Source organism: Amborella trichopoda, chromosome 12 (assembly GCF_054954075.1).
Source record: "Amborella trichopoda isolate Santa Cruz 75 chromosome 12, AtrichopodaSantaCruz75HAP2 v2.0, whole genome shotgun sequence".
Lineage (NCBI taxonomy): Eukaryota > Viridiplantae > Streptophyta > Magnoliopsida > Amborellales > Amborellaceae > Amborella > Amborella trichopoda.
Genome location: NC_142347.1, coordinates 37,900,549 through 37,927,313, shown reverse-complemented (window position 1 = coordinate 37,927,313; position 26,765 = coordinate 37,900,549). Strand labels below are relative to the sequence as shown.

Below are 26,765 nucleotides of genomic sequence, written 5' to 3'. Positions count from 1 at the left end.
CAACTATTGCTCCAGCTACTTTGTTAAAAAAAAATGCTTATAATATATTTCTGAGAATAATACAATAAGGTTATTTTCCTTTGGCACACGGAGTTCAATTTTAGCTAGTGGGTATAAAATATGGTGGTGGAGGTTGTTTAATTGACATGACACAAAGTCTAAAAGAAAATTATTTGAATTATGGAACAAACCCCAAGCTGATTCCACATGTGATGTGGGCAATTCTTACCTCCATGCGCAATTCTATATATTTATTTGTAGTTTGGAATCGTCAAGATTATAATATAATAAAAAAGGAAAAATTTATATAAGGAAGCAACCTTGTAGACCTAATAAAAAATACATCTTTCTGGCATGGAATATATGGCAAGTGGGAGTAGTTTCACCATTTTTCATGAATTTATAATGCCAAATATCAATCACATAATTAGTGATAAAACCTCACTTTCCATATACCATCATTGGGAGGGAATCATAATTCATGTTGGAGAGAGAGAGGGCTTTCTAGTTAGCATTGGTGTGCTTTTACCACGGAGAGAGACAAAGGGAGGCCTTGTTCCTTTATTTGGGAGAGAGTTATATTTTGGCGCCAGCATTCAAAGAGAGGGGAAAAGAAGATGCAGCAGGGCAATAACAGTGAAGCGGAGGTCGGCCCCTCTGTAAAACTTGCTCTCGCCATTGCTCTCCTGCGCTCACGCAATTCAGATTCCTCCAAAGATGTTCTGCACTGGAAGAGAAAGGTACACCAAATGTTTCATCCCTCTCTCTCTAAGGTTTAATCTCCCCTGTCTCTTCTCCCCTCCATCTCTCTTCTATCCATCTCTTTCCATCTCTCTCTCTCTCTCCCCACTCTCTCCATCGATCTTTCTCTCCATCGGTCGGCTCCTCCGCGGTCTTTCTCGCTCTTTATGCACAGAGGACAGTTGCTTGATCGATCTACTCTAAAATCATGGCTGGACCTATTTTACATATGCTCACTTGCTCCTTTACCCCAAATAATTATGTTTGCTTTACAATTTTGTCTAAATGTCTCGGCAGACTCAGAACAATGCATTGCCTCCTTTAATTTCTCATATGATCTGAAATCCATGTTATTATCAACCTCACATGTATTGAATATGATTTCGAAGGCTTAGGATTTTGATTAATGGAGCTTGCTACTTGGCTAAGCAGAGACCTGACTGGTTTTCATGTATGATAGTTCAAAATCATTGTTCAAACGACCACGTGTTACATTTCGTTATGTAGATTCGCAAAAATAAGTGATCTTGGGCAATATAGTTTCTCATTTTTCCTTTGAGTGTATTGCTGGTATAGGACTAGTTGGTGCCACTCACTCTGCAAGGGGCAGTCTATGTAAGTGGCAAACTTATTTTTACAGTCATATTAGTGTTCGATGTGTTAATGAGAAAACTCACTCATCAATTTCTGCTTTCTACAATATATGCCTTTCATTTATATCATATTTAAATGTAAAAAACAATGTGCTATTGTTTCTTAGCTATTAGCATTTTAGACATAATTGTGTTCAATATGCGTTTACAAATGTGTGCTTCCATGGAGTGAATTATAGGCAAAGGAAAGAAAAAAGGAGTTGATGAAGCTCGAAGAAGAACTCAAGGATGTACAAGGTTGCCACCCAATCAGTGTGTGGGCATCCGTTTGTGTGTGTGTCAATGCATTTGTGCTCTGCATGTTTTTAAGTACATTTCATCTTCTTTCTTTCTTTTTTCTTTGACAAGGGAATTGTTCTCAACCATCTAGTGAATGTACTTTCCAGATGGAATTCAACGTGAGATTTTCTCTCAAGGCCCTTCTTGCAAGTGCCATTTCTTTGAGGATTGTGGGAACCTGAATTCAAAACTTTCGTCCCAGGGGGAAGATGGCACTGCATTTAGGGTGAACCAAGTTTTGTGTCGAAGGTTTCTAAGACAAGGTGTGATCTAGTTTTCTTTCCTCTTAATGTAAATATTTGTTTGACTGCAAAAGAAAGGGATTTGTAGGAGTAATGCCTTTGTTCTGATTTTTTTCTAGCTCAAGCTATTGTTTTTCACATCTTGAAATTGATGTATATATGTTGACCCCTTTGTAAATGCTCCATCCATGTTCATGGTTGATCCGTCAAATGATATTAGTTGTTTTTTGTCATTTTTCAGTTCGCTTAAAGGAGAGGACAAAAAAGCCTAATGGTGCAACAGTCAGCCTGAGAGTTGCTAAAGGTACTTCTTTCTTGGAGTTTACACATGCACACACATGCACATATACAGTTATTCTGTGGTTAAGGGTTTTGGGGACGCTTTTTAGCCCCCAAAACTTGTTTGTGCTCATTTTCTCCATGAACAACAATCTCAAAAACTAGAGTTTGCGATCTTTTTTAACATAAAAGAAAATTTCGAACTTTATGATTTCTTGAGAAATTGAGAAATATTCAATCCAAAACTTTTTGAGACAAATGGTTGCAAAAAAGGTCTTTTGGCAACCAAAGGTCACAAATTCAAGCCAAGTTGGGTTGGGTTTTGAGAGGTGAGTGTGTTTAATTTCTTGATTTAAGGTTCGGTGATATTTATAAATTGTAAATATTGGGTTTTGATTTGCTCTTTTCTTTTTCAATTTTGTTATTCTTTGTGTTTATCTTTTTCCGTTTTGGCTTTCGAGTATTCGTCCTTATTGAAGTGTGGGTTTCATTTTGACTTTTTGACATTTTCTTAAGATTGGGTAACTCAATCCCAAAAGAATATCAATAAGCTCAAGCATGCTAGGTTTGTTCTACTTTATTACTTCTTTGACTGTCCAAGGATGAAAAAGGGTAATAAACTTAGTTTTTCAATTTAGTTGCCTCTTTTTAATCTTTTAGGTGATTCCTTTTTTATTGTCTCAATCAGGGGGCTGTAGTAACTAAGAAAACCCCCTGATATCATCTGCAAGTGCCCAGAGCCCCCCCTTTTGTGTGCAGGCCATCCAGGTATAAGCGGCTGAATCCGCTTTCTTGAGCACTGATAACAAATATAAATCAATTGGTGAATCTCATTTCTTTAGAAAATATAGAAGACAACCTTTTAATAATATTGAGCTTGATAGATGTAGATTTTTTATTGTACATGATGACAATTGTCATTCTATTTTTTTGTGTGCATGCTTGCTTTCTGTTGAAATACAATGCAATATCTTCTGATCCCATAGTCATATTATGGATTCTGTTGAGAAAACATGCTGAGGAGGAAGATTTCCTTATTTCGACCATCATTGTACTTTTAGATCATCTTGCACTATAAATGTACCATGTGATGAAGCATTTAAACTTCAGAGGCAGATAATGTGATGGTCTTATAATCCAAGGATTTACATTGGTTTTTCGTTGCTTGAGTGCAGAGTTTGAGGGTTATGGAGAGAAAGAACAGCTTGCTACCTCTGTAGACTTTCTTATGGAGCTTGTCAGCACGAAATTGCTTGTAGGAATGCAACACACGATAACATTGTCCACACATTCAAGTATGCATTACAATCAAGTAGGCACTGAACCATTTTCTTTTCCAGGTGGACAATATGCCTTCATTTGCTACTTTTTCACATCAAGCCGTGGACTTTATAATAGGTATCAACCTCATTTTAGTCAGATAAACCATACTCATTGTTAATTATGCTCACTGGAATGCCTATCAAATGGTGGTTGACAGACAGCTTCCATTCCTTTGATACTTGTGAGTTGTGACATGACATGTAACCATTTACTCGTCATGGTTTTAAGGCATGTTTTATATATCCACACATTTATTGTCTCTTGTTTGTTTCTTATTTCTGCAAAGTTTAGGCCATCATTTATTCCGAGTATATGTTTCGATTACTAGATCTTGGTACCGTTCTTTTTTTTTTGACAAGAATACTTAACTTTTATTGATAGAAAGATGGATCGTCAACATCGATTACAATAAAGCAGAAGAAATAACTGTCGAGTCAAAGAAAACTCCTTTCCTAGCCAAGCCATTGGCATCTCTATTTGCTGCCCTGAAGACGTGTTGAAAAGAAACTGTCAATGATGAAATCCCGTCCATAACCTTTAGCCAAAGAGACCTTAACTTCCAGGGGGGTTTAGAAACAAGTGAGCAGCCGTTAATAACATTAAGTGAGTCCCCTTCAATGATCAATGAGCTTCCCAAACATCTATCTTTCCAAATCATTAAGCCTTGAACTAATGCTTCTATTTCAGCATGGTTAGCCGTAGTTAAACCACATGGACCCGCATAGCAGAATAAGATATCACCTGCACAATCTCTACAACTCCCTCCAAAACCAGCCATACTTGGGTTCCCAAGAGAAGAACCATCAAAATTGAGTTTAAAAGTTCCAGCCATCGGTGGAGCCCAAAGAGGCCTTGGTCTAACTTTTACAAACTGATATTTAATCAGGTTCTCCAAGTTATTAAAAATATCAATTTTAGTAACCCCAAAACCTTCCTTAGTTACTCTGAACCAATTCTACACCGTATTCAGAATTCTTACTTTAAGCTCTTGAATCTCCAAATAAGTACAATGACAAAGGGCAATACAATAACAAAACAAGCAAACATTAACTAAGACCTTGCCCCTCTTCCTAAGTTTACCTTGTCGAAGCACCCAAAGGAAACCCTTAACTTTGAGGGGGATCTTCCATCCAAATATCCTGTAAAGATACAGCATAGAGTATGCCGAGCGAAGTGAAAACCAACCATCTGTTTCAGCTTCCCAAACTGCTTCATCACATGCCTCCGTTGAAATATAAGCTTCTCCCAACAACTTTAAAAGATCTTGGTACCATTCTTTGTTATGAGTTTAATTGCTCAAGCTTTGGGAGACAAACACAGTCAGCATTCTCAAAAAGAAATCTCTGAGAGAATAAGCATACTTCCACATTAACTGAGGTGCTTTTCTGAATAAATACAAGGTGTGAAGGCTGCCACAAGTGAACTGGTAGGTAGAAATACTCTTGAGCTACAATCCAATAAATTTCAAAAGATAAGGTGAACCCACTTTGGCATGACCAACATAAAAACTTATCTGCCAAAAACAGAGACTGACAGAAACAACCTTGAGTTATTTTATAATAAAGGAATGATACTGCTGTTTACTAAAAATATAAAAGAAATTATCATTGTGATTGATGCAAAACTGTTTCATCACCAAGAACAGATGCGGATTTGAAGCCTCAAGATGGAAAAAACATTGCTGTAATTATGTAAAAGGTTTTATTTTCTTCTTGTTTTGGGCAGGGTTGAATATTGGTTTTATCTGAAACTCAAATTATATATTAAACAATGTGTAGTTTGTGAACATTCTTATGAGGGTTTGGGTGTATTTTGGACAATGAATGATGAGGGTCAGCCTGTGGATATGTTATGAGGGAGTTGTGGTGCTAAAGTGATAACATCATGATTAGGAAGTTCCATAAGGGCATCAGAAAAGCAATGAGAGCCTCTGAGCATGTTGGTAAGGGGAAACTTCAGTCGACAGTTTTGTAAGGTGCATGTGATTGGATTAATTGTGGGAATTTACCTGTATTATGCATGCAATCCTATGTTTATGGACTTTCTTGATGATGATTACAAGATATTTTGCTTGATTCTTTGAGTAAATCCTTGATAAATCTTGAGAAGTATCAGAACTTCGACTTGTAATGCCTAGGGAAGTTGAGGAAGAAAAGGGGGAAGACAAAAGTGAAAAAGAAAGAAGGAAGAGGATGAAAGAAAGGCGAATAATTTGAGAGCTCTATGCCACCAAAGCAAAGGTTATGGAGGTGGTGATTGAGCAATAGCTATTAATGTTTTATCAATCATGGTCATGTCTTTACAGACTCCTATGCTGAAAAGATTAACAAGTCTATCATCCAATTTCGGGGTTCCTTTAGTGTCGTAGCTGGATCGGCATCAGAGCTGGCCTACTTGGTGCAGGAGTTGTTACGTTCTATCAGTGACATGATCATATCTAGAACTACACTTTAAAAGAGGATCAGCCATGTGATATGTTTGGTAAGCTGTTGATATGGTTAGCTGTTCCAGCTTCTAACATAAATATTCGTGAGGGTTCTTTCTAACTGTTGTTTTTCCAACATGGTGAAAAAAAAGAGTATGGGCCTGCTGTACTACCAAGTTATGAACCTCTGTGACCTTGAAAAGACATTTTAAGAATCTTTGCAAGAGCTTGTGCATCAAGCAGGGATCTCAGGAGCTAGATGTGTTCCTATTGAATTTCTATTCAAGAAAATTCTAATTTGTGAATCAATGTGAATATTGATGTCAAACTGCCTTTACGGTACTTTCTTTCTATTGCGTTTCTATGATTAAAACATATGTCCACATTATATTGTTGAGAGCTGGAAACGGATGGCCTTTCCTTTGTTTTTAGTAGATTTTCTACATTGACATCAATTCATCAACTATTAGTACTAAACTTAGACGCCTTACAATTTCCTGTGGCAGGTAGTTAGGATTGCATGCTGGATATCATCTAATTGAATTCTTTGGTGATCAGATAGTGCACATGCCTGCTTGACCTCCAGTTTCCAAGTTCCACGTCTACCGATGCTAATTTTCTGCTTTCTAGTCTACAAGAATTGAGGCCTTACTTGAGACTGCTATCATAGAATTTGACATTAATTTCAACCTTCTGTGGCTGCATGCTGCCTTACGTTCGTTAGATTTAAACTTTTGAAAATTATTAACTTCTTTACTGAAAAGGTGATGTGGTTTTCTTTTCAGCTTCAATTAAAAACTTATTGTCAAGAGGAGAAAATAACGAATTCGTTGAAGGGGTTATCAACGGCTTGATCGTGTGTTTGACGAGAAGGATGTGCATATCTACACATCCAGATGGTAGAAGTTCTAATTAAAGTTTTCTGTTGTATCAACTAGTACTTACAGACACTGAACTTTTGTTGGTTTTGTCTTACTGTAGCTGGCTACTTATAAAATTTAATAAATCTAACGATATGTTGATACCCATTCCTCTGATTCTATGTTATTCTACTTCAACGAGCTTGATGCTTCTGAGTGGCTTCGTTTCCTACTATCATGAAACCTTCACTGAGGCCTCAGGTTTTTCATTTTTTCTCTTTTAAAATTATTACGAGTTAAAGTTCTTAATAGGAAGGCTCAATGTTTTATTAATATTTTCAAATTTTTAGTTCTTTTCATTGCATTATCATATTTTATTAATTCTGTCTTGCTTATAAAGATTATTATTAACAATTTAACATATCTTCGGGACTTATTTTCCTTTCAAACACTGAATAATTATTCATATTTAATTTCAAATAATTATTAATGTTTTAATTTCACCTACATATAATCTAAAGCAACAATGATCCTGTGATCTTATTTCTTTGTAACTTGAGGTGTTTTGTTTTGCTCATTTTTGGTGGTGTCAGCATGTGGATCTTTCCTGGTTTTGTTCACATTCACTCGACTGATTCTTATTACTGCATTGATGTTTAAAGGAGCCAAGTTTGTGAGTCCTGTTTACTTAGCTTTACTCAAATTCCCCAACATAGTTATCTCCACAGCATCAATGTAGGAACTGTGAATGACTGTCTAATTTTCTTATCTAGGTTTGATTTTGCAGTATATCTAATTCTTTTTCTTTTGTGTCTATATTTATGTTAAGGAAATATTTATTGCTGTAAAAGAGCGAAATATGGAATGTGCATTTGATGTTATGGAAGGCTTCTTAACGAGCTTTATTGTAGGAACTGTTTCTTTTTCAACAAATTTTATGTTTCTTGATTCTGATGTTGTTGATGTATTACCATTTCCATGTCCTCATGGTCTAAGACTCTAAGTTTGGTTCATGTCTTGGTAACAGGATTGTCAAATCCCAATTCTGAATCTCAATTTTTTATCCAACACCTCATTCGTAAGCTGGGAAGTCAACCTTACATTGGTCTACGCACATTGCTTTCAGTTTCTCAAAAGATAGCCACAACTGCAGATGGCTTGCTTTTTATGGATCCATTTTCTGATGTTGTGCCTAATGTCCATGACAGCATGTTCTTGATGTAAGTTATACTGGTGATCGAATGACCATCATTTATTTTTCTGTGTAAGGTTTTAGCAATGTTGAAATCACTTTTTTTAAATCTTGCAGATAAAACTTGAAAGACTTGACACCCTTGACAATAAATAGGGACAGAAAATTATGCCATACAAATAACAAAAACTCCTATTGCATCTTACTCAATAAGTTAGAGATGGTCACCCAAAGGAGGCTCTACCTGTCTGAGTCAGGTGGTCAAAGTGGAGGTGCTATATGACCTTCTTGTAAGCCTCTCGGATGTAGAAGTAGAACAAAGAAGAAAAGAAAGAGAAATAGTGCCAATCAGGTGGAAACTAGGAATTTCAACTGAGATTCAATGACTTGTATGAGGATCCAAGGACCACCCAAAATAGGAACCTTGTTTCTGATTTCTAAAATTTATAGCAAAACGTATTGAATTCCAGCTAGAAGTCTTTCTATTTCCTATTTTTATGGACCTGGCTTGGCTCTCAAGCCATACTTCTCTCGACTTTCCTAGGAGCATTTCCCAAGCCATGCACAATACCTCTTCTGAAACAAGTTCTTTCCCCTTCCCAAGCCCCATATGACCAAAATGTAAACAGGAGCCCCGTGAGTTTTGTAAATTTCAGAAAAGTCTGTTACAAAGAAAATACAAAAAATATCCCGTCTTACCAAAAAAATAAAAGAGGAAAACACAATCAATGTTAACAAGGAAAACACAATTAATGTTAACAAAACTTTCTTTTATTTTCTGTGTTGAACTCCTCGGGTTAGCTGGAAGTCGTCCTCGAGTTTGAGCCGGCAATGAACTCAAGGGCTTTCAGATCAGGCTTCATCAATTCTTCTTTAGGAACTCTTGGCATTGGGCTTGCCTTCTACTGTACCAAATACTGATTGTAATCTCCATAGTGGGCAGAGACGAGGCGGCTATCCAAGAACTTCTCTACCTTGTCCCCCTTTCGCTTTGGCATATGTGCTTCCCACCGAGTGTCACCTTCTACAACTTCCCGATGATACTCATGTAGTTCAGAGATGTTGATAAATTTCATACTCTTTAGAAAGCTCGATTTTATAGGCATTTTGTGCCAACTTTTGAAGTAAATCGACAAGGACTAATCTTCTTATATTTAATCTTATGGTAAGTGCCTCTTGGGAAGTGCTCACGCCTATGGCACACCATTACCAAGTCTCCTATCTCAAAGGTCTTTTCCCCTTGGTGTAAGTCGACATCGGCTTTGTACTTGTTTCCCGAACTTGACTATAAAGGTCTTGAATGTACTCATCCAAAGCTTCCGCATCACCTCTGGCTTGCACCCCCTTGGACAAAGGGACTAGGTCCAGCCCCTTGCTTGGTGGCTGACTGTACACCACCTCAAATGGAGCCTTCCAAGTGGGCCAATAAACAGAACTGTTCTAGGCAAATTCCGCTTGAGGTAGAACTCGATCCCATTAACCCTAGCAAGGCTCCTCAACAATTCTCGAAGGCTTCAGTTGACGACCTTGGTTTGGCCATCAGTTTGAGGGCACTGCTGTACTGTAGTTGAGTGCCTAATTTTTCCCACAAGGTTCTCCAAAAATGGCGTACAAATCTCGTGTCTCGATTGGAGGTTATGGTTTTTTAATACACCATGAAGGCTGACTACCCCCTTAAAGAAAAGATTAGCCACTTGAGTGGCATCTAAGTGTTTCTGCAAGGACTGAATTGGGCCATTTTCTTGAACTTATGTTTGATTTCTGAAATTTACAGCAAAGAATTGAATTCCAGCAATATAAAAATCATCCTTTTTTTTATGAACTTTGTCTTGGCTCTCAAACCAAAGTTCCCTTAACTTTTCTAGGAGCATTAATGGACAATATCCTTCCTAAGCTATGCACCCTGCCTCTTCCTAAGCAAATTAACCTGCTGGAAGCTCCACTTTATACACATTCTCTTTGAATTTCTGTATAACATGACAAGGCCCAATGCGTCGAAACTTCAACTTATGGTACTAGCCTTGAGGAAATCTCTATTTTTTGTTGTTTGAACACATTTTTCAGCACCTTGGTCTCTGATACGGAATAAAGAGGAAGCCGGTCAATAAAGCCTACAAAACATAGGAAACTTGACAGTCTCATAATGGCCCCAGAATTGGTCAAGTTCTTCATCAGCACTCCAAAAGGCCATCTGCCAAGTTTCATCGCGATCAAACATTTCTAAAGCAGTGAACACAAAGAAACAATTTCAGAAAAATTGGCCTCTAGCACCCTGAAACGAACCCGTATAACTGGAGCTACATTTTTCGGTGCGTCAAATAGCTGTGGGACCACCGCCATTGGATCCGGCATGGTCGAAAATCCGTAAGGGCTAAGTTTCGGCTTAATTGGACACTCCAGGACAAAGTTATAAGCAAAACATTGAAACAGGAGGAGCCGCACACTATTCCTGTGTGGCCACCCTGCCCCAAAACACCATTAAAGGTTTTTGTTTTCACAGTCACGGCAGTGACTTTCGGGGCCCATATCTCACTCGTTCCAAGTCGGATCACGCTCAAATTTTGTGAGCGTGTTCTTCTCGTCGAGACGAGCGTTTCGATATGTGGTACGTCCCGTGACGACGTCCAAGCAGGGAGAAAAGCTAGAGAGAAGTTGTCGATCCGTGAAGAAGTTGCAGAAAATTCAGCACCGACACGCCTCGCTCGAGTAGTCAAATCATGGCGCTCGCACAATAGATCGACACGAAACCAATTCCATCGTGTGCGTAAGATCTAGGGCTACCATTGGTCCGAACCCCGTATATGATGGACGGTCAGATTTCACGCATGAAGCCGACGGAGTGACTGAAATTCTAGCTTCGAATTTCTAGATTCCGGCCAAAATCCAAAAGTTGCGAAATCTTTGTTCGGGCTCCGAATCGCGTCCTGTTTGTTGCCATGCGATCGTAACGGCATGCTCATTGCACTACCACGAAGAAATCATGGAAAAACATCAAGGAATGAGTGCACTATCGATCCGAAGTTTTCAAGATTCATGCAAATTTCAAGTCTCGTGATCGTGGCCTAAAAACACGATCCACGGCTCGAAATGGGTATCAAATTGATCGCCGTGCCAAGCTCTACAAGAAAACAATCATCTTTCGATCAAACGGGCATCAGAACAACCCCGGATCAGTCATGGAAGATCGCGCAAGTTCTAGGGTGGCGGCAGGGACTGTTTCAGAATTCCATGAATTGTTAGGCAGGAGCAAAAAAGTCATTTTGTACCCTATTTTCTTAATTTTTTTTAATTCAATTAAATTGTAATTATCTTCAGTTTAGGTAGTTTTTGAGCGTTCACCCATGTTTGGGCTCAATTCTATATAAACATGCTAAATCTAATTGTAAAAGGACCTTTGATCATTCAATAAAATTTTAATTTTTGGCTTCAGTTCGTGGGTATGTCTTGGAGAGAGAGAGGAGAGAGAAAAAAGAACCAGTACCTCTCGATAAGGTGATTTTCTCTCTCCTCTTTTCTTTCTCATTTTATCTCTTTTTCTCTCTATTCTTTTCTCTCGCGTCCCTTTTTTTCTCTCGTCTCTATCTCTCTTTCTCTCTTCTTTTCTCTCTCCTCTCTCTTTCTCTCTCCTCTTTCACAGACGGCAGAACCCCATCACTGTTTGTGTTTTTTTCTCATTCTCTTCTTTTCTCTTCCCTTGTGGTCTCGCATGACCACAACCCTCATCCCTCGTCCCTGTGGTCCCTCACAACAACGACTATCTCCTCTCCTTCCTTGTGGTCTAGCAAGACCACAATTCCCCTCTTTTCTCATTCTTTTATCTCCTGCAAGTCCATCAGCTCCATGTGCACCTTCGGGTCTACTTCCTCTACCTTTTTCTGGTGGTCCCTCGTGTCTACCTCCTTTTCTCTTCTTTTTCTGTGATCCTTGACATTACCCCTTTTGGTGCCCCTTTGCATCCCTTCTTTCCCTCTCACATTCGGTGGTCTCGCGAGACCACCATTTCCAAAAACTCTTTAACTCAGCGCTGTCTTTGTAACCTTCTAACTTCAGCACCGTCTGCGCAACCTTCTAACTCCATCGCCGTCTCATTCTTCCAACTCTATCGCCGTTTCATTCTTCCAACTCCAATGCTGTCTCATTCTTCCAACGTCATCGCCACCTAATAACCCATAAGTCACCTCTCTCTCCGATTCACGAAAAAAAAAACAATAAAAGTACTCTCTTTCTCATCTAAATAATAAAATAATCCAATTGCAAACCTCTCTTTCTCTTATATTCTTTATTTATTCCATCTTCTTCCAAGTGTCAAATCTTCCCTCCATTCCTGTTAACCAAGTCATTACCCTTTTATTATTATTATTATTATATTTCCTTCAACCTATTCCAATAAGCAACCCATTCGTTTATTTTATTTTATTAAAACATTATTTCTCTCTCTTAGCTAATTCATTAGTTTTATTTTATTAAACATTCTTATTTTATTAAACAGTCTTTCTTTCTCCTAGCTAATTCATTAGTTTTATTTTATTAAAACATTCTCTCTCTCTCTCTTAACTAACTTATTTACCTTATTTTATTCAAACACTCTCTCTCTCTCTTTTAACCGATTTATCTCTTTTCTTTTTTTTCTATTTTGCTTTACCTCCCCTCATGTCACCCATTATACCTTAGTTCACTTTATCCAATTACTTCATTTATTTTTACTTTATTTTTTTTATCCTATTCATTCATTCTATCTTCATTCATTTCTATTTACTTTGTTTTATTTTATTTTATTTTATTCACTTTATGTCTTTTTATATTATTTCCATTGCCCCATTTTATTTTATTCATTTCATTTATTTTATCTTACCTTATTTTAATTTATTCCTTTACCTTATTCTATTTGCCCCACTTATTTTATTTTAATTTATCTTTATCTTCTTTATTTTATCTACCCTATTTATTTCATTTTTATTTTTCTCACCTCATTCGCTTTATTTCATTTCCTTTTATTTTATTTTTTATTTTATTTTATTCCACTTATTTTATCCTACTATCCCTTAATCTATTTTTATTTATTTATTTTATTTTAGTTAGCTCATCTTATTTTATTTTCTTCCATCTCTTTTATTTTATTTTACTTCATTTTATTTATTTCACTTCACTTCATTCCATTTTAATCCTAATTCTATTTTTTAATTTTAATTTTATTTTATTTTATTTTATTTTTATTCATCTCTCTCATTTTTCTTTCATCCTGTAACAAGGTGGGGACCTTGCCCCACTTGTCGTTACTTCTAATTTATGTGTGTGTGTGTGTGTGTATTTGCAGGAAATGAGAAACAGGTCAAGGGAGGCAATTCCAACCCGGCCATAGGCTAGGGGGACATTCCAACGTGATCTAAGAGGGCGCCTACGCGAGCCAGCTCGAGCGTGTCACGGACCCATGTGAACACTGTCAGGGTTCCGGTCTTCTTGGACTTGGCCCTGCACCTCTTTTGCATGCACACTGCACCACTCGGGGCGACCTTGAGGTTACCTCAGGACACTGTCAGGGTTCGGGTCTTCTTGGATTTGGCCCTGCACATCCTCGGGGCAACCCTTAGGTTACCTGGGAACACTGTCAGGGTTCGACTCTTCTTAGACCCGGCCCTGCACACCCCTTGCATATGCACTGCACTGTTCGGGGCAGCTTTGTTGTTGCGCTTGCCCGAGCACACGAAGGGGAACCTCCTAGTTCCCCTTCCCAGCACATGTCTGTTCGCTCTGTGAGGGATGGTCACACGGCCATTTCGTCACACACACTTGCTCATGGCACGGGGCCTCTTAAGGCCAGACACGCTATTCAAGCCCGGGTTGACCACCAGGTCACCTGAAGCCCTTTTGTAGAGGGCGCACATCCGCTAATCCCCCTGTCCACCCAGAGCATACCTGTGCAATGTGCACACATGCACAGATCCAAAACTTCCCCTAATTCTGAGGGCGAAGAAGAGGACATCATGAAAGACTTCTCTGCCGAAGATGAGAGCCCTTTCCTTCCCCTAACTCCCCTTGTGCGAATGATGCTAGAAAAGCATCGAATGAGGAGAACACCAAAATGGTTACTTGGGGCATGATGAAGCCGGTTATCTATGAAGGTCCAAGGGAGCCCACTTGGGGCAAGGGCAAATCTACTGAAGGGGCCAAAAGCCAGTCTGGCCCAGTGACCCCATCAATTCTGAGCCAATGGCGCCATCACCCGAACCCATTCTGAGTCAGGACACCGAGAGCAATGGCTTCTTCGAGCTGATTGAGCTCTTGGTGCCCTAACTCGGAATGGATTTGGCTGTCTGATCGGGTGATGGTGCCATTTGGCTCAGAGTTGATGGGGTCACTGGGACAGACTGGCTTTTTTCCTGTCAATAAAATAAATGAATGGGTTGGTTATTGGAATGGGTTGAAGGAAATACAATAATAATAATAAAAAAAGGGAAATGATTTGGTTAAGAGGAATGGAGGGAAGATTTGACACTTGGAAGAAGATGGAATAAATAAAGAATATAAGAGAAAGAGAGGTTTGCAATTGGATTATTTTATTATTTAGATGAGAAAGAGAGTACTTTTATTGTTTTTTTTTTTTTGTGAATGGGAGAGAGAGGTGGCTTATGGGTTATTAGGTGGCGATGAGGTTGGAAGAATGAGACGACGTTGGAGTTGGAAGAATGAGTCGGCAATGAAGTTGGAAGAATGAGACGGCGATGGAGTTGGAAGAATGAGACGGCGATGGAGTTGATAGGTTCCACAGACGGTGCTGAAGTTGGAAGGTTGCACAGTCGGTGCTGAAGTTGGAAGGTTGCACAGACGGCGCGGCGTTTAGAGTTTTTGGAAATGGTGGTTTCGCGGGACCACAGAACGTGAGAGAGAAAGAAGGGATGCAAAGGTGCACCAAGAGGGGTAATGTGAAGGATCACAAAAAAAGAAGAGAAAGGGAGGTAGACACGAGAGACCACTAGGAAAAGGTAGAGGAGGTAAACTCGAAGGTGCACATGAAGCTGGTAGACTTGCAGGGGATAAAAGAATGAGAAAAGAGGGGAGTTGTGGTCTTGTTAGACCACAAGGAGAGGAGAAAGTTGTGGTCGTGAGGGACCACAGGGATGAGAGAAGAGGAGAATTGTGGTCATGCGAGACCACGAGGGAAGAGCATATAAGAGAATGAGGAAAAAACACAGACGGTGATGGGGTTCTGCCGTTTGTGAAAGAGGAGAGAGAAAGAGAGAGGAGAGAGAAAAGAAGAGAGAGAAAAGGGGAGGAGAGAGAAAAGAAGAGAGAAATAGAGATGAGAGAGAAAATCACCTTATCAAGGGATAATGACTCTTTTTTTCTCTCTCCTCTCTCTCTCTCTCTCTCTCTCTCTCCAAGACGTACCCATGAACTTTAACCAAAAATTGAAATTTTATTGAATGATCGAAGGTCTTTTACAATTAGGTTTAGCTTGTTTATATAGAATTGAGCCCAAATATGGGTGGATGCCAAAAAACTACTTAGATTGAAGATAATTACAATTTAATTGAATTAAAAAAAATTAAAAAAATAGGGTACAAAATGATTATTTTGCCCCTGCCTAACAATTCATGGAATTTCTAAACAGTCCCTGCTGTAGCCCTAGAACTTGCGTGATCTTCCATGACTAATCCGCGGTTGCTTTGATGCCCGTTTGTTCGAAAGATGATTGTTTTCTTGTAGAGTTCGGCGCGACGATTGATTTGTTACCTATTTCAAGTCATGGATCGTGTTTTTAGGCCACGATCACGAGACTTGAAATTTGCATGAATCTTGAAAACTTCGGATCGATAGTGCACTCATTTCTTGATGCTTTTCCATGATTTCTTCGTTGTAGTGCATTGAGCATGCTGTCACGATCCCGTGGCAACAAATCAGATGCAATTTGGTGCCCGAACGAAGATTTCACAACTTTTGGATTGTTGTCGGGATCTAGAAATCCAGCGCCGGAATTTCAGTCACTTCGTCGGCTTCGTGCGTGAAATCTGACCATCCATCATATACGGTGTTCGGACAAATGGTAGCCTTAGATCTTACGCACACGATGGAATTGGTTTCGCGTCGATCTGTTGCGCGAGCGCCATGATTTGACCGCTTGAGCGAGGCGTGTCACTGCTGAATTTTCTATAACTTCTTCACGGATCGGCAACTTCTCTCTAGCTTTTCTCCCTGCTCATACTTCGTCACGGGGCGTACCACATATTGAAACTCTCTTCTCGACGAGACGAACACGTTCACAAAATTTGAGCATGATCCGACTTGAAACGAGTGAGATATGGGTCCCGAAAGTCACTGCCTGTGACTGTGAAAACAGCCCCCTTTAATGGTATTTTGGTGTAGGGTGGCCACACGGGAATAGTATGTGGCTCCACCTGTTTCAATGTTTTGTTTATAACTTTGTCTTGGCGTATCCAATTAAGTCAAAACTTGGCCCATAAGGGTTTTCGACCGTGCCAGATCCAATGGCGGTGGTCCCACAGCTATTTGACGCATCGAAAATGTAGTTCCAGTTATACGGGTCCATTTCAGGGTGCTAGAGGCCAATTTTTTTGAAATTGTTTCTTTGTGTTCACTGCTTTAGAAATGTTTGATTGTGATGAAACTTGGCAGGTGGCCTTTTGGAGTGCTGATGAAGATCTTGACCATTTCTGGGGCCATGCTGAAACTGTCGAAGTTTCCACTATTTTGTAGGCTTTATTGACCGGCTTCCTCTTTATTCCGCATGAGGGACCAAGATGCTGAAAAATGTGTTCAAACACCTGTAGGTAACCATAACGAAATCGCGCTCATAAGCCCTTAACGACATCTGTGTCGATCAACACTCTCGTCATAACGTGCTGTGTTAATCTTATCAATGTCCTTTTTTGTATTTGCCATAGATATTAGTAACTAATTCGAAACTGCAAATATTTTAGATGTAGTAACAATAGTCCTTCAGGAGGGATGCCTATGCAAAGCTTCATTTATAGTTTATAAAATGTTGGCTTTAGTTAGTCATTGCTCATAAATGGCAATTGCATCTTAAAATTATCATTGCTTTCTCAAACTTTAATGCCTTGACAATCTCATCTTTAGCTATCAATGACATTATTTTGAGTTTCTTTACATGGTAAACAGGATTCAACTTACAGAATTTTTAGTCACAGACAATATTTACATGTGGGCAACTGATGGAGTTCTTGAAAATGGTATGTACTTCACCCCCTATTGGGATGCTTCAACTTCATACATTGATGTTATGTAACTCATCTTAATGAAAGTTCAGGTTTTGTGTTTCATGATAACCACACTATTGCACTGTAAGAAGTTTAGTTTCCTTGTTAACTTATTGGAAAAAGTATCCATCTCCTCAGGAGTTCTATTTTCTTCCATTGTGTAGCTCTGTTTCCTCCTGTTAGACAAAATTTCTCATATCAAGTAATGCAAATTAATTTGCTTGACTTAACCTGATGTGATGATGACAAGTTTAGTTTTAACCCAGAATTGCATGTCAGTATATGTATACCTACATGGGAAACCTTGAAAGTTTTGTTATAAATCCTGATATCTCAACTGCACAGTCAGAATGCCCCTGGTTTTTGTTTTCTTTGGTCTCCTAAAGTAGTTTATCAACAAACTATGTCACCTGCTAGCATAACTAGTTGTGGCCATGGTTTTACTCAAACTAAATTTTTCATCTGTAGTAGTGATTGAAAAAATTTCCTTCAAGTCAGGTCTTTTCTAAATACACTTCAACCATAAGTTATTAAGAATCAAAGTTCAAAAGGCAGAGGTGGCGGCCAGGGGCTCTGACCGCCTAGGCTTGGATTTTGGGGGTCGTATGTGTGTTGTGCGTGTGCATGTATGTAGAGTGTGTTTCTGCCACGAAATACTTAAAATATCACGATCATCTTCTTTTTTTCTTTTCTTATATGTAGCGTAAGAGAGATAGCGCATGTGGATCTGTGTTTGTGAGAGAGAGGTCTTGAACACTGGGTGGACATTATTTTTTTTCTTTTTCTAATATTGGAGGTCATCTTCTTCGTAAAGAGAGAGCATATGGCTCCATGTGTATTTGTGTGTATGAGAGAAAGAGACCTTGCATCAAACACTTGGATGTCATCTTCGTTTTCTTCTTATATATAGAAATCACATGGGCCCATGGGACTGTGAGAGTGGGGGAGAGAGAAAAAGGCCTTAAATGAGAATTGACTTTTTATTTTATTTTTTTAGGGTTTAGGGTGGCACAAATTGGGCAACCAAACCCAGCTAGGTGGGCGCCTTGAGCCTGCCTAGGTGGGCGCCTTGGGCATGCTCACCTAGGCTAGGCGGATCGTTGGCCAGGCCGCCTAGGCAGCTGGGCGGTCGATTTTTTCAATACTGTTCAGAGTGCAAAGTAAAAAATTCTGAACCAACCAATATGCTCGTTTTCCTCCACAATCAGAATCTCTATAACATCATATAGACTACTCAATTTCTTTTATATGAAAATTTGAGTTCATTTATGTTTACTTTTTATTAACTACCAAAACTCCAAATAGGTTTTAAGCTCCTGCTACAAAAACAGAAATGGCTACTGTTGTGCTGTTTATCATCAATGACGCTATTGAATTTATTTAAAATGGGTTAATGCAGGTCTATTTGAAGAGTGGGTGAAATGGATAGGGCAAGCAAAGAAGGCATTAGAGATTCTTGAAAACAGGAATGGTCTTTATGTTCTGTATATGGACAGGGTAATTGGAGAATTATCGAAACAGGTTAGTCGGGTATCTTGCCCCGAGAATAAAAAGCTCCATATGGATGTTCTTGATTTTCTGTTTCAGTGATTCTTGGGCATATTTCTTGAAGAAATTTCCCTATTTTCTGAACAGATTGTTTGGTTGATGTATCGTAAATAGCTCTCGGTGGAGAAGTGATATCTTGATTTGTTGCTGATGCATATTCTTGTTGTTTCCCTAGAGCTTGTGTTTCTTTTTCCGTTGTCATAGCTGGATTTTGATTGATGCACCATTGCTCTGTGTATTGTGCTGCCAAAACCTTGATGCATGTAACAAAGAGATGTGTGCATCAAATGATCAAATCCAGCCCATCCTGGCAAATGTGCTTTTTTTTCCTTCTGAAAAGCTTATGAATACATTGCTTGATTTTCTTTTAAAAATATATTTCTTGAGTTTTTCCTGCAATATTTACAGGAAAATTCTATGCTTAAGGTAACTATAAGTTTAAACGCGCTAGTTATAAATTTACAAATAAGGATATGACAAATATCATGTACAAAGATAATTGAACTTGAAACATATGGATAAAATATATTCTTTTAACATTTTTTTTCTACATTTTGAAAGTTCTAGCCGTTTGGTTTTTCGGTTATTTTTAAATTTTAAATTTCCCCAACATTTTTTAGAGATTTTCAAAGAAGGAACCAAAATTTTGAAAATCTCCAAAATAGTACCTCTACCTCAATAAGAAATTCCTAAGACTGAGCTTTTGTCAATATGATCCAAGCTTAAATGGATTAAATGATTTATCCGAGGATATCTTACAAACTCAATTTGTAACTAGTAATTCAGATTAGGGTGTGGTTTGCATAATAAGGTTGCAACTGTAAACAATCCAATTAAGGCACACCTTTAAATTTTATCTTAAGTGTAATTTTGATATAAAAAATTCTTATGATGGCTTAAGAATCTATTTTCGTCTCTAATTATAAAGTTTTAAACTCATGAAAATGGTTCAAATCCAATAGATCTATAAACTCATGAAAATCTTGAATACGGATGGTCCAGATAATGTGTTGCAAGATACACTATTTTGCGGACTCGAAATTTTTTTTCTTTTCATATTCGTACATCTAAATGTCGGAAGGATCAATAAAAGAGTTTCCAACATCTAAACAACCTTTTATGATGGATTTTTGAGGTGCACCTTTAATTCTACATTTTAAGGTTACAACCGTATATAAACTCTTTCATTCAGATTATAGTGTACATGCTCTCATGTCCCTTATTTTAAAGTGAAATTAAAACAGTATAATTTACAAACTCAGTGTATGACAGGTAATTTGGGTTCGGTCTTTCGGTTGTCTACTTGACCGTTAAAGTAAAATTACCAAAGAATGAGATACCAATAAAAAATTATTAAAGAATAAGACACATGCCCTGTGTATAGCGAGTAATTTAATTTTAGACTGTTGCCCTCCTGACTCTCTCTCTGTCTTATGCATACCTGATCCATGTGCATTGCACGACAATGCAGTAGAATTCAAATTTCCAATTGATTGGCCCTCCAAACTTTATGCTTTTCATTTAATTATTTTATATCTGAATTGGTGGATGGTCAGGAAGCAAAATAAATGGACCCATTGCATGTGTCTTTACGACCATCGAAACTAGGATCCTCTTCTTATCAAAAGTGGACCCACGTTGGATTTGTCCAGCTCCCACTTAGAAATGCCTTCCCTCCACCATTGGGTTGCATATTCGTTGCTACAAATTTTTTACAGGCCCTCTCTACTTTCTTTGACTTTTTGCACCCTGTTGGCATCCCTTTACTCTTCCATCTTCCCCCCCCCCCCCCCCCACACACAACACGCACACGAGATCTAGATCTCTCTCTCTATATATACATCAACTCAAAAACCACTAGAAACAGCCATCTCTCTCTCTCTCCATCTATAAATCCTTAGAGACGATTCTTAGTCAGCTCAAAACAAGCTCTCTCTCTCTCTCTTACTCTACCTCTCTCTCGTGCATGTATAAATCCCTGAAAGTGCTGTATCAGCTCAAACACGAGTAGCTTGAGCTCGCAGCTACCCCAACATAGAAAATGCAGGCCAAGTGGGCTGCATGTGCCCTCCTCATCCTATGTTACCAAATCCACGTAAACTCAGTAGCAATGAATGCAGTGAAGCCATCGGTCTCAGTCGGAGATTTCCAGTTCTCTGAACATATTATCAAAGGTATATAGTCTTGCCTTAAACCTCCATCTCTCTACAAAAACAAGATAGATGGATAGCTCTCTCTCTCTGTCTCTATGGACATGTAGGTTTATATTATTACCAAGTCATTCATAAGATTGGATTTTGAGGAATGTTTTAGAGAACGATTCAGGTTCAAAAGAGACCAAGAAAATATGTGATGATGAAGTGAAGGGGGCAATGAGGCGTGCATTGAAGGCTTTGGCCGGTGGTGGTGCACATGTCATTGGTGGTGGAGGTGTGCGTACTCACCCAACGGATGGACATCATGGGGAAGCATCTTGGCCTTCCCCTAGCTTTTTGCTGGTCCTGATTTGCTCTTTTTCTCTCCTCATTTTGCTTTGAATTCGAACTGTTGCAAAAGGCCAGGTCTATATCTGCAGGAGATTGTCAGTTTTCTTCCTCCTTCCATGTGGTGGTTTTCTTTAGTGGTTTTTTCGATTGTTTCTCTTCGTTGTATTATTTTGCATAGATGTGTCTGTGCTTCTCTCTCTCTCTCTTGTTTCATCACTATTATTTCATGCAGTCTGCTCTTGGGATTGTTTGCTTGTTAGTAAAAGCATTCCTCTGAGTGCAAAATAAAAAAGGTTGAAATAAAAGGCGAAAGCATGTAATTTTGAAAGTTGAAAGTGAAAGCATATATTCACATGCATATATTCTAATAAGATATGATTGTAATATAAGAAACGATACTCTATTCCTTGTACAGAAATTAATAAAAGAGAAATTAAATTTATGTATTTTTGTTTTAAATGTTAATTATCTTTCATTAATATGAACAAAATTGATGTTCAAAGATTTTACACATCAATTTTGTTCATATTAATGAAGGACAATTAACATTTAAAAAGAAAATACAAAATTGGCAGTATCCAATTGAGATCCATTCTTCGCTAGCAACCCCTTATACTTTTATGCACATAATTGACTTCTTTTTTTTCTCTTTCCGCACTTTAATTCAATCATCATCATCTGAGTTTTATTTCACTTAATCCAATAGGCTTATAAAGGCGCTCATTGGGTCCTAAGCATAATGTGGTTATGGCCAACTCCCCTGCCATTATAATAACTCAATACTGGATGCAATTGATACCTTGGACTACGACCCTGAACTGGAACAAAAGAAAAAGCGAGCAAGACATTCCCCTTCTCATTCCTTACCAAACCACCAACATACCCCAGGTTTTTTCTCGCATCAAAATAGAGTTTTACCTACCCATTTGGAGTCTCTGCTACTCGGTTGTGCTACATAAATTAACTTCATTTATGCATCGAGTTCATTGCGGCATAAAACCAAAATTTATTTTCTCCCTCAAGTGCACATATTGGATTCACCCCGTAGGTAAAATCCTATTGAAGAGTACTTTATATATATATATATATATATATATATATATATAAAAAGGAAGATACTAGAAAATGCCTATAGGCGAAAATGAATAGTGATTTTGTCTACTCTCATTACCGTCCAAACTTCATCGCACAGTCACGATTGTATGAAAGTGTTTTATTTTTTATTTTTTTTCTACAAATTGGAATAACCTGAAATTTGGAGTGTATGGGCTTACCAGAAAACATGAGCCTAATGACCCAGATTGAATCTGGGTCGATCTAACGATCATGGATGCCTGATAGTGTTTGAATTTTAATTTTTTTTTCTACGAATCGAAATCAATTGAAATTCTAGATGTGTGTTGATAAAAAATAGGTGAATATTCGAAAACTATTACAAAAATATTTTACATGAAAAAAAATGATCGAAATACACTTGTAAATTTTTGGGGGTATTTTGTTCATTTTTAATTTTACAGATTATTATTTTTATATTTTTATTAGGTGCGGATTGATGAGAAGAATATTTATCTTAAATTTCAAGTGATTTGGATTTGAATTTTATTTATTTTTCTAAAAATTCAAATCAGTTGAAATTGTAGACGTGTGTTATTAAAAAATACATGAATCTATGAAAAATATTAAAAAAACACCCCTATAAAGTTTCGGGGGTATTTGGGTCAATTGCTTTCACATAAAATATATTTTTAATAGATTCAGCTATTTTTTAAGAACACACATCTAAACTTTCAAGTGATTTAGATTTGTAGAAAACAAATTAAAATTCAAATACTACCAAGCATCCGTGATAGTCAGATCGGCCCAGATTCAATCTTGGCCGTTGGCGCATTTAGATTATCTACACTGGGCTGCGGACTTTATCTTTTTTCATATATATATATATATATATATATATATATATATATATATATATATATATATATATATATATATATATATATATATATATATATATATAGGAAAAGTCTTCCCAACGCCTATAGACAAAAATAAATAGTAATTTCGTCTACCCTTATCACTGTCCAAAGTCCAAAGTCCAATCGGAATGACCCTGAAATTTAGAGGGTATGTATATCTTAGTGAGGCACACTTAATAAAAATATAAAAACAATAATTCGCAAAACAATATTAACCAAAATACCCCGAAACTTTTTGTGGGTATTTTGGTCAATTTTTTCATGTAAAATATTATTGTGATATTTTTTGTAGATTCACTTATTTTTTATGAATACCTGTTCCAAATTTCAGGTTATTCCGACTTGTAAAAAAAAAAATGAAAAATGAAACACTACCAAACAATCGTGACTGTGCGATGAACTTTAGGCGGTAATGAGGGTATATATATATATATATATATATATATATATATATATATATATAGAGAGAGAGAGAGAGAGAGAGAGAGAGAGAGAGAGAGAGAGAAGTGATATAATGCAACCGTTGTATTATACTATGATGAAACTGTGAGGATTCTTTTGAATCAGATCACTTCTCAAAAGGAAGGTGAGAAAAAGTAAAATTGCATAATGTGTGAGGTAATTAAAATTTGTTACATAAATAAAAAATATAATTCCATCTTAAAGCAAAAATAGTGCTCAAAATTATAAATTTAATTTTGGTCATGAGGATTTTTTCTTAAAAAATATCACTAAAATCATTACTTATGAGTGACAAGTTTTTTCTTTTTAAATTTTTTTTTGGCATTTTGTTGTTTGAAATTAACTAAGTAATTATTTAATATTAGCTATAAAAATTTTTTAAAAAAATTTAAAAATTAAAATGAGAATTTATTTCTATTGTAGTTTTGAATAGTACAAGGTTTATTTATTGTAGTTTTGAATATTACAAGGTTTATTTAAGAGGTGAGACATTAAAAATTGTTGCATTAATATCAAAAAATTATCTTAAGTAAAAACACAGTTCACAAATTTATAAATTTAATTTTAGACATGAAAAATTCTTTCTTAAAATAACATTTCCAATTTATCATTTGAATGAAATTGTTTTTTCTAAAATCAAGTTTTTTTCCAAAGGGCAACATACGTACAATTTATTATTTTTTATTAATAGATGTTCTATTTTTGCTTTGAGTTAGAAGAAAAAAGTTCTATCTGACAGGAGAAATAGTTTTCAATTATGAAAATCGGAAAGAGAATTTATTTCAAAATCACATGATATCTATAAATTTACTGGTTAAAAATATAGCAAGTCATTCTTTCTATTGCTCTTTTTAAATAAAAATTTAAAAATTATAAGTATTTTTTATAATTTATTATCTACTACTTGTAAGATGTGAGGTGACTTTGCTTCACATGCATTTAAGAAAGGATAAGGTTTCTATGAATCAGCGGACACATATGTACGCATGCGGTCCCTCTCTAAAATACATTTTAAAGGCAGCTTTTTTATTCAAATTAGGGATTCATGATCTAAGGCAATGTGATGATGAATATGAACATTTTTTAAAAAAAAAATTAAAAATTTTGAATTTTTAAATCGTGCTCTTTTATGGGGAGTTTTCTGCACCATTCATGGGTATTTTCGTCCAAGGTATTTTTACACAAAGTCCATCTTTAATATTAAAAATGAACGTTTTTGGGTTGCACAGATGGTATTTAGTTTCGGTATATGCAATTTTGTGGAAACAATTTACGACTTTTCAAATTTAAAATTTATTATGTATGACTCTACGTGGATCTTAAAGAAAGGGAAAAGATATATGGACCACATATATTACGCTCACACAGGAGCATATTATATAACTACTCCATTTGGCGGAAAGAGCGACTTTGCATGCAAATGCGAAATCTTAAAATCTATGTAAGTAATTGTTTTTGAGGAAAAAACTTCAGTGTGCATTCTTTCATAGAGGACGTCGTATATTATGTTCCTAGGGAGCATATACTTTATATATACTCCCTCGGGCAAAAGACTTGCTTTATCTATATATTTATTGTTTTTGAGGAAAAGCTTTAGTGTGCATTCTTTCATAGAGGACTACATATATTATGCTCCTAAGGAGCATACTTTGCATGCTCCCTCAGGCAAAAGACCTATTTTAAAGGCGTATTTATCACTTTTTATTGCCTTAGTCAGTGGTATAAATTCATATTATTTCCTAATATTTATTTCAACAATTATAAATTTCAAAAGGTTGATTTTTCAAAATTATTAGGAATATTTTTTTGTGAGTATAAATTTTAACACTTAGGGTCTTGAAATTTTGTTATTAAATATAATAAATATATAATTATTTTATAGATGAATAATAACATTAATTATTAGACAAATTTAGATTTAAGTTATCGAAATTTTAAATAATAAAGTGAGTACATAGTATTTTTATTTAATAAGAGCTTTAATGTTACTTAAAATTGTAACTACAAACAACAAAATATAATTATGTAATGTCGTTAATTAATAAACAGACAAAGTTAACCCCAAGGCATCAAGGTACCACCCCCATCAATCCAACATGGAAAACTTCGACTAGATGGGACGATTCCCTCAGGCTCAATGTCAATTGAATGACCAAAATACCCCTAACAATTTGGGAGTCACTCACAAAGGCTCTGACTTCATTGGCAAAGGTGCCAAAATTCAAACCTCCCGACCAACCTTGATCAGAAATAGATAGATGCCGGACACGCGGATCAAATGGATAGATGCCGGACCTCTCGAATGACGAAATTATTGGCCTAAGTCAGATAGGGTTTTAGCGATACCTATTTGGGGTAGATGACCTATTGTGTCCATCACCGCCAACGTTAAACTGCTCGGTCGGCTCCTTGGTCGCATGAGCTTAAACTATGAACCACCTCTATTTTTTTAACATTTTTCTTTAAAAAATCCCACTTCCTTCTAAAACCCCGACACTAAGGGAACCCGGTTAAGGAATTTCTTAAAGAAATTCCTTGTGTATATGATTTCAAAAAACTGTAATTTCTTTGATTCAAATTGTAACTCAATGTCAACATTTATTCAAAAACTCACCACCCCTAATTTCAAAATGTCTCCTAAAAATGTTTTTAAAAAACAAAGGACTCAAAACAACCCCGATAATGATCATCATAATGCACATATGGTCACCCAGTCCAAAGGTAATGACCATGGCAAGTGAATACTACACAACCCTTTTCTCCCATCAAAGCAAGAAAACAAAAGGAAAAGCACCCAATTCTCAAGTTATCACAACCCTAAAGCCCACGAATACACATGGGGCATGAGATCTTCTATGACTCACTCAATCGGGATTTCTTTGCCATTCTCACCTAAATCATTTCACTTAGTTATTAAAACTCTTGACTTTATTGGGATACTGGTGCACTAGCAGTCGACCTATAAACGGAGGTTATTACCTGCCGTCGGGTCGCTTATGTGACCAACAGGCACCATGGTCTTATGATGTTAGGATTCTGAAGAACGACGATGTTTCGATTCCT

General features: G+C 37.0%; 1 protein-coding gene across 14 annotated transcripts; it reads left to right on the top strand.

Moving 5' to 3' along the window:
* The first annotated feature begins 605 nt into the window (after positions 1-605).
* On the top strand, positions 606-21,592 carry MPS1 (multipolar spindle 1). Of its 14 annotated transcripts, XR_016045771.1 has the most exons (12): positions 606-740; positions 1,574-1,631; positions 1,781-1,936; positions 2,157-2,219; positions 3,370-3,449; positions 3,535-3,592; positions 6,728-6,841; positions 7,396-7,475; positions 7,632-7,709; positions 7,830-8,022; positions 17,133-17,203; positions 18,630-18,933. XR_016045771.1 is itself a non-coding variant. In XM_088853643.1 (10 exons), exons 1-10 carry the CDS (start codon positions 618-620, stop codon positions 18,818-18,820), a joined length of 1,008 nt encoding a protein of 335 aa, XP_088709769.1. In that variant the 5' UTR covers positions 606-617; the 3' UTR covers positions 18,821-21,592. The 14 variants fall into 14 exon arrangements, 11 of the variants coding, with proteins under 11 accessions (XP_088709769.1, XP_006826665.1, XP_088709776.1 ...); XR_016045772.1 differs by lacking the exon at positions 7,632-7,709; XM_088853643.1 differs by lacking the exons at positions 7,396-7,475; positions 7,632-7,709 and having other exon boundaries at positions 7,929-8,022; positions 18,630-21,592.
* The last annotated feature ends 5,173 nt before the right edge of the window (positions 21,593-26,765 follow it).